This window comes from Phaseolus vulgaris, chromosome 10 (genome assembly GCF_000499845.2).
Source record: "Phaseolus vulgaris cultivar G19833 chromosome 10, P. vulgaris v2.0, whole genome shotgun sequence".
NCBI lineage: Eukaryota > Viridiplantae > Streptophyta > Magnoliopsida > Fabales > Fabaceae > Phaseolus > Phaseolus vulgaris.
The window spans coordinates 2,273,149-2,281,450 of NC_023750.2; the positions used below are offsets into that span (position 1 = coordinate 2,273,149).

Below are 8,302 nucleotides of genomic sequence, written 5' to 3' on the forward strand. Positions count from 1 at the left end.
AATATTTTTGGTAAAATTTCCGTCTTCTCCTTCAAGGTGTCCTTCTTTAATAAGATTTTTTGTTGAAACTTAAGAAACAACTCTTGATAATGCAACATATAATTGACCATGAGGGGTACATAAAACTCAGTAAAAGTTCAAAGAGAATGAAAAAGAATAGATAAAAAATAAAAACTTACACAAAATATTCAGATGTGTACTGGCATAATATTGACAAGAAAACTAACTTAGGAAGAGTGAAAAAGAGAGGAAAAAAAGTGCACAAAGATACGAAAGAACAAATTTGCAAAAAAAAAGAGAACAAATTTGCAGAGAAAAAAAAAGAGAAATAAGAGACGAATAAATATAATTATAAATAATATATAATCATAAAAAGTGTAACAAAGAAGTTGAGTAAAGTGAGGAAGAAAATGTGCATACATAAGAAGAAAGAAAGAGTTATTTTTGTTGAAAGCATGAAACTTTCTTCTTCTTTTTTTACTGCATCATTACACACCGTTACACTTTTGGGAAAATGGGTTCACTTCTTAGATCCATCGTTGATTGAGAAACATACATGTTTAACGACGTTGCGGAGAGAGGTTATTGGATGGAGTAAATGATTTTTCTTAACCATTGAAGAAGAAAGAGAGGAGAATGAGGTTTGAAAGAAAATGTTTGATTAAATAAGTGAAAATAGGAGTGACTCAAACTATTTTGAATTATGTTTACAATTACTCCATAATTTAAAATTTAAAATTTAAAATTTAGTTATTAAAAATAAAGAAGTCACTTATACATAGGGATTTCCCTCCTAACTTTCATTTTATTTTATTTTATTTTAATTTTATCCTTATATTTTATTTTATTATTTTAAAAATATACGAAATGAGATATTTATCATTTTGTGACTTTTTTATTTTTAAAAACTAAATTTGAAATTTTAAAATTTGAAATTTGAATTTGAAATTTTGAATTATATATATAATTCAATATACTCACCAAACATATGAGAGCTACAAGAAACACATTCAATTGTTTAAAATTAAAAAATTAAAAATCATGAAACTTTTTAAAATGCTAAAAATTGAACTGACTTTTGATTTTACATATAAGAACTCAAAATGTAATTAAGATAAAAATATAAAATTACATTTTGTCTCTCTGGACTAATAAATAAAGTAGCATTTGAAGATGAAAATTGAAGATGAAAAGTGAAGATGAGATACCTCCCTAGCATTGCATCCATATCCGACCAACAGTTAATCTAGAAAGAGAACATCATAGTATCTTCCCCATAGGTCACAACTACATGGCTTCTTCCCGCGTTATCTTCAACCTCACTCTCCCTTTTCCCTCCGATGCGCCACCAATTCCGTCCACATGTCACTCTCTTTCTCTCTCACACTCCCCTCTCTTCACCACCCCAAAGGCAATCATCATAAATTCAATATTTCATTTCTCTTTTATTTCTTCACATTCATTATTTTTTCATTTATTAATTAATTAATTGTTATTATTTTTATATTCCTTTTGTGGGTATGTTTGCTCCCCGTGGATTCGATCCTTGATTCCCAAATGTGCACCCTTTTTAACCCTTCTGTCGCTGTTGTTGCCCACTATCTGTCTCCGCTCAGATTGTTTGCTCCAGTGTTCGGCGGCGCACGTGTGGTGCTGTGTACTCTCACATGACTATGGAGGAGAAGCCCCTTTCCGAGAACAGAATGCTCGTTAGTGTTCTTCTCTTTTTTTATGTGTGATTTTGCTTAATGTGATGGTTTTGGGTCGGGGAAGACGAAATGGGGGTGAATAATGGCAAAAGTTTTGTTTTTTTGTTATTTGTCGGTGGTGGGTAGTTTATCTGTTTGTTGGGTTTTAGCTTGTGGGTTTTGGTCATTTTTTTTAATTGCTCTTTTGGTTTTGGCTTCTGGGTTTATGGGGTTTTGGTTTGTATGAAAGAAAAATGGAGGGAGTGGAATCGAAAGTTCTCGTGTTTTGTTTAGAACTTTAGCTATGATGGCTTTACTGGTTGGATGATCTGTTGTAATTTTTTTTTTTTAATTGTTATTGTTCCTCTTATGTTTTTGGCTTTTGTTGGATTTGTTAATTTATTTTTTGGTTTTCGCTTATGGGGTTTTGACATCTGAGAAAGGAAAATATAGGGAAGGGAGGCACAGATATTTTTTTAATCCTTTGGAGATTGATCTATTGTAATTTTTTTTTATGGTTTTGATTTCTGGGTTAATGAACTTGTGGTGTGTTTTTGTTGATGGGAAAGAAGTGGAAAAAAGGAGCCAATTTTTCTTCTATGATGATTTATCCTTGACTGCTTAATTGGTTAATTTATCTTTGTATTGGATTATTGAATTCCATTGGTGGTTTTGGCTTCCGGTTTTTCTCTGGTTGGTTGCGGAGGGAAAAAAAATGGAAGGTGTTGGTGTGTGTTGGTACTTTTTGAGGTGGCTTCTTTGACTGATTACTCTGTTTGTTGGGTTTCTGAAGGTGTATGTGCCTCCTCATCCGTTGATCAAGCACTGGGTTTCAGTTTTGAGGAATGAGCAAACCCCTTGCCCCATCTTCAGTGAGTAGCAAAGTTTCATTTTTGAGCAATATTCTGTAATTTTTGAGTTCATGGTATCTGCTCATTACAACTGACGTAATGGTGAATGAACAGTATCATCACTTTAGTTAACTTAATTGCTACTTTCCCATTTAATGCTTAATGGTATTATAGCTTCTTGACAAAAACGTGCTGCTGGAATTTGATAAGGTTTCGAGTTTTGGCAAACTGTTGATTCAGAAAACAATATGGCATTTTGGAGAAAACATATGAACTAAAAATGAAAACAGAAAACAAGCCAAATTCACAATAAGCTATTCTCGTTCATTCTGCTTGTTTTGTCTATTTTCTAATCTTAATATTTTACTAAACTTTAAGGCAACTTGGTTAAAATTTCTGGATTAATTATACAAATGATTCACTGACACTTCATGTTTCTAATGTTGTAGGAAATGCAATGGCAGAGTTGGGAAGGCTACTAATGTATGAAGCTTCAAGGGATTGGTTGGTTAGTTGCTATTTCATAGTTCATATCTTGCTAATTCTCATGGTTTTAACTTGGATTTGTCTTGTTCCTACTATATGATTTGATGTCGTTGCTATCTTTGTTTATATAACCATTACATTTTACAAATTTGGAGCTATTGTTTTATCTTTATGTGGTCAATCCTAAAGGGAATACCTTATAAACTGGATGCTGTGTTCCAACCATAGTTGTTATTCATGTGCTATTGTAATTTGTACTGCCTTTCATAGCTAGGCCTGAAAGCAGGTCTTAAGGCCGCACTAGCGTTTGGGCAGTTGGATGTAAAAATACCCCTGAAACTGGGTTGTATCAGGGAGGGTTTTTGGGGTGTGACAACTTGTAAAATAATGTCTATTAAGTCCAAGCCTCTTTGTTTGTCAACAAATTATCATATCCACCGATGAAGTTCCCTATATATTGCAGTTTGAAACCATTGGGCTATTGAGAGCGTTTCCTGCAGATTAGAAAACCGAAGATAGAGTTGACAATTATTAAATCAAGTTCTTGATCGTATTTAAATAAGTGAAAGCAAATGAGACCCTCATCATCTAGACTATTCAAATTTCCGAATAATAAAGAGCTAAGGAATTCTAAGGTCATCAACCTCATTTACAGGACATATCATTTGATCGAAATCTTTCCAACCAATAATGGTAAACATATAATCAACATCAACTTCAAAGCCAAGAGTTTGCACAATTCTCCCCGTCCCAATAAACAGTAGGGCATGTTTGTTTAGTTTTGAGAGAATGATACCTTTCCTCTAGGCTTTCAAATCCAAATGCTATTAGGAGCTCCCAAGATTAGGAGCTTCGATTCCATCTTATAAAGTGTACTTTAAACCTAACTCAACCCTACAAAACCAATATGTAAGGTGAAATTTGTACTTATATACTATAATTTGGTTATATCTCCAGTTAATGAGGAATCTCCAACACATTCTCTTACACTGAGGATTGGACATCTCAAGCATGAGACTAGATATTTGTAGGTAGTTTGATAACAAGTGATATTGATAGGCACAATAAACTTAACTAGGATAGGTTCTGATACCAACTTGAATAATGTAACGAAATAAATAATTAATTTACTGGTAACAATCACATCAATTATATTCTCATTATCTCTATTTGAAAAATATTTTTTTTAAAAAAAGGAAATAAAAATAATTGCTGATGAAGAGATTGTTGCAGGTTTCATCAACTGTCCATAGGAAAGGCTACAAGTCATAATTGAATTGTGGCGCTTAAGCTGTTATGTTCTTAAATAAATAAAAAATTGTGCCTCGACTATGAGTTATAGCTTTTGGCATAGTGGTAAACACTTGATCCAACAAGAACAATTGGTTGGTTAATTAAGCAAAATGGAACCAATTGTGTGATATCCCCGATTTGAGATAATTTTATTAATTGAATTTTCAATCATTTTAGTAAGTTGTTCTTCCAATTTAAATCCTAAACTTTTATTTCTTCATCATCACTATATTAAAGCATCTTATTTCAATTCCATTTAATTAGCAACAATTACTTACCAAAAACATGGTCCTTGTAGCTTCAAACTGGAAGTTGTCACTTATAGACAGTTGAATGATTTGATGTTATTTTTTATTCCTTTCTAATAATTTTGTTGTTCCTCTCTATTAATTTTTTCACCTATGGACAGTTGAATAATTTGATGATATTTTTTATTCCTTTCTAATAATTTTCTTATTCCTGTCTATTAATTTTTTAACCTCCCTTTGTGACCTTGGTTTTACATTTTCTCTCTTCTGCTTTGCTTTCAATGCTTTTAGCCCACTGTTTCTGGAGAGATTCAATCACCAATGGCTGTAGCCTCTGTGGAATTCATTGACCCAAGGGAGCCTGTGGCTGTAAGTAGCATATTACTTTCATTATCTTTAACTAGAATTAAATATTTGCTGAGTTATTGTGGCCTGATGATTAAATATTACAGGAATTTCTGTTTACATGTACTTAATTATGAAGCAGTTTAGGGGTGTAATGTCTTTGGCTAAAGCATGCTCATGCTTTTGGTGTTCCTTTCATGTCGTTGACATTGGTCATTATTGATCAAACCCAAGTCATTTTGGCTTTTGTGGTGTTATTGCCATGGTTTTGCGTTGTCTTTCTGCAAGCTATTGCCTAAATCATTTACTATTTTTTCAGGTAATTCCAATCTTGAGGGCAGGCCTTGCTCTTGCTGAACATGCTTCATCAATCTTGCCTGCAACAAAAACATATCATCTAGGTAATAATACATGTAGTTAATGGAAAGAAGGGGATATGCAGATGCTTTAATGTTTATTCTGTAATTTGAGAGTCTAGATGCTAGAATTGAGGCACACCCTACCAAAGCTTTACTGTACTTGCACACAATTCATACATAAAAAGTCTGGTATACATATTTGAATATAAACTGTGATAGTTCATGTCAAAATGATAATTGTTTAAAGATCATAAATTGTGGGGATGCACTAATAGGGGTTTGGGTATTATGCTGTGCCTATTATGCACCTTTTAAAATTAGGGCACATTTCTTGTCTGTTCCTTAAACTGAATAGTTTTACTTTTATACTTCTATGGAAAAGGAATAAGAAGAGACGAGGAAACTCTTCAGCCAACTATATATTTGAACAAGTAAGAAATTTATATTTGCAAGAAAAATATGCTTTTTCATCTCCTAATTCTAGCATGGCTTAGATAAAGCACCCCATTGTTCTACTAAGTGCTGGGGCACATTTTGACACATTCTTTATGTATTTTATTTGCAGGTTACCTGAGAAATTTCCTGAAGGTTCTAAAGTTTTTGTGGTTGATCCTATGCTAGCAACAGGTATGCATAGTCTCATGTTTAGCCTTTATTCTCATCTCATGCACGTCATCCACATCAACAATGCTGCTTTTTATCTCTCTTTGTATAGTCTGAATTTCTTTGAAGGTCGTTCTCTCAAGGTTCTTAATAAGATTGTTTATGAACCTTCACATGGGATCGAACCTATAATAGCCTTGTCAATTATTGAAGCAGAGTATACAACACTATCAGAAGTAGTTGGGGTTATTTGGTCGAAGAGTCTGATGGGTTAGACCATCCTGACCTGTAGACCGTCTAGCTGGGTAGACAGTCCAATGGGCAATCTGTTTTTGTTCTGTTAATTAGTTAGATTTCTGTTCTGACTAACTTGGTATCCTTCCGTTGTTACTTATATATGGGTGACTTGTATTTAGTAAGAGGGTGATGGTGACATAATCATCATATATCTTCTATCACCAAAATTCATTGTATCTTGTGTATAAGAGACTTGCATCGACTCCAAGTTGAGTGTTTCTTTCTTTCTCTTTGTTTATAGTTTTTGATCTTCTGCACATCCCAAACTTTACCTGCAGTGTCTATGAATAAAATTCTTGAGTCACAATTTGAGATCAGTCAAATATAAGAAAATGACACCTGTTCTTCAATGATGTATTTCATCTTGTTATTTTGTATGAATCTCAGGTGGTACTATAGTGGCTGCTCTGAGCCTTTTAAAGGATCGAGGAGTTGGCAACAAGCATATTAAAGTGGTAAGCCAGCATGTTTTTAACTAGTCAAGTGAAGCAATGACTTTGTTCACAAACCAAATTGGTCAATGTTCCAATGAACATACCAATTGAACAGTTCATTATTGTAGTGGTAGAACATTGAAGAATGGAATGTATAAACTTTGAATGGATTTATGACATTGCAGATATCAGCTGTCTCAGCTCCTCCGGCTCTTCAAAAGCTGAGTGAACAGTTTCCTGGGTAAATCCAAACACAACTTCAAATCAAATCTCTTTCTCTCAAGCAATAGCTTCTAATCATGATATTTTGCAGGCTTCATGTGTACACTGGAATAATTGACCCTGAAGTTAATGAAAAAGGGTTGGTGCCCCCACAATATTATAATTTATTACCAAAATTCATATGGTTGTAGCATTGCTAATAAATGTATTTTATCTCTGTGCTTAGGTTCATAATTCCTGGCCTTGGAGATGCAGGGGACCGGAGCTATGGTACAGATACATGAATAATATGTGACTAATTTTTGTTATGGATAATGTCTTGGATCAATCAGTCACATAGGTGTTTCTCATTCTTCTTATTCTCATTCTTATTTAAATTAAATAACAACCTTCCAAGGTTAATCCTTTTTTCCTCTCACCACAATCTAAGCACTGTCAATTAAACAACCAACACAACACAATAACCCTGAAACCATAATCCATGTAAACTAAAAGAGAAGAAATGGAAAATCTCACCAATGATAGCCTACTATGAAGAAAGGAAGTGAATGAATGAAGGAATGATTCACCCATTATGAATAAAATGGAGAAAGAGTAGGAGATTTTATATATTTATCAGAATAAAAAAAATTGTGCATGAGGTTAACTAAAGGTTTGTTTGGAAAAATTTCTTTACAAGTAATTTTAAGAAAAAGATGTTTGAAAATTAAAATTGGCTTGTGTAAGTCAAATTTAAGAATTTGGAGAAATTATTTAAAGCTTTCTACAAAATAGTTTATACATAAAAAATAATGCCCATTGATAAAAGATGTAAGCTACCATTATGGAATTTTACATTTTTTTATGTTCTAGATAAAATATTTTCATAAATGAAGTGACAAACTATCTCCATATTAGTGAAATATTGAAGATTCTAGATATATTCTAGATAACATATAATATGTTTTTTTGGTATTATTGAAAACTATTTAAGGATAGAAACTAATTATCCTAAAGGAAAATGAATGTGATACAAACCATGAAAAAGTAGCTTAAATATTCTTATCCACGGAAATTTGGAACTAATTCTATTAACGAAAAATAAATCTTAAAAAAAATGGATAAGGACTAACTATTTTTTCTTCTAAATACATGAATTTAAATTTACTTTCTATTTTATATTTATTCACTAATTTTTATAAATCTTATTCTTATAAAACATGTAATTTAATATATACATATATAATTAAAAAGAGTATATATGGTGACAATCATATCTAATAATTGTAGTGGTCCAGCAAATTTGATGTTGAGGTTGATGATACTTGTACCTCTCATAGCTATCCATTTCTATATATAACTTTTGTCATTTATTAACCAGAATATTCTTAATAATTTTTTTTTTCTGAGAGTGTTTTAAAATAAACATTTTATCATATTAATTACAATAAATTTAGTTTTAACTTGAATTTTAATATTTTGAAAGAACTATCAGTA

General features: G+C 32.1%; 1 protein-coding gene across 1 annotated transcript; it reads left to right on the forward strand.

The window, feature by feature from the left end:
• The first annotated feature begins 1,179 nt into the window (after window positions 1-1,179).
• On the forward strand, window positions 1,180-7,244 carry LOC137818958 (uracil phosphoribosyltransferase). The gene is made up of 12 exons (XM_068622626.1): window positions 1,180-1,411; window positions 1,617-1,709; window positions 2,482-2,560; window positions 2,989-3,047; window positions 4,858-4,935; window positions 5,231-5,312; window positions 5,653-5,701; window positions 5,836-5,897; window positions 6,558-6,625; window positions 6,790-6,845; window positions 6,918-6,965; window positions 7,053-7,244. Exons 1-12 carry the CDS (start codon window positions 1,292-1,294, stop codon window positions 7,108-7,110), a joined length of 852 nt encoding a protein of 283 aa, XP_068478727.1. The 5' UTR covers window positions 1,180-1,291; the 3' UTR covers window positions 7,111-7,244.
• Window positions 7,245-8,302: the final 1,058 nt, after the last annotated feature.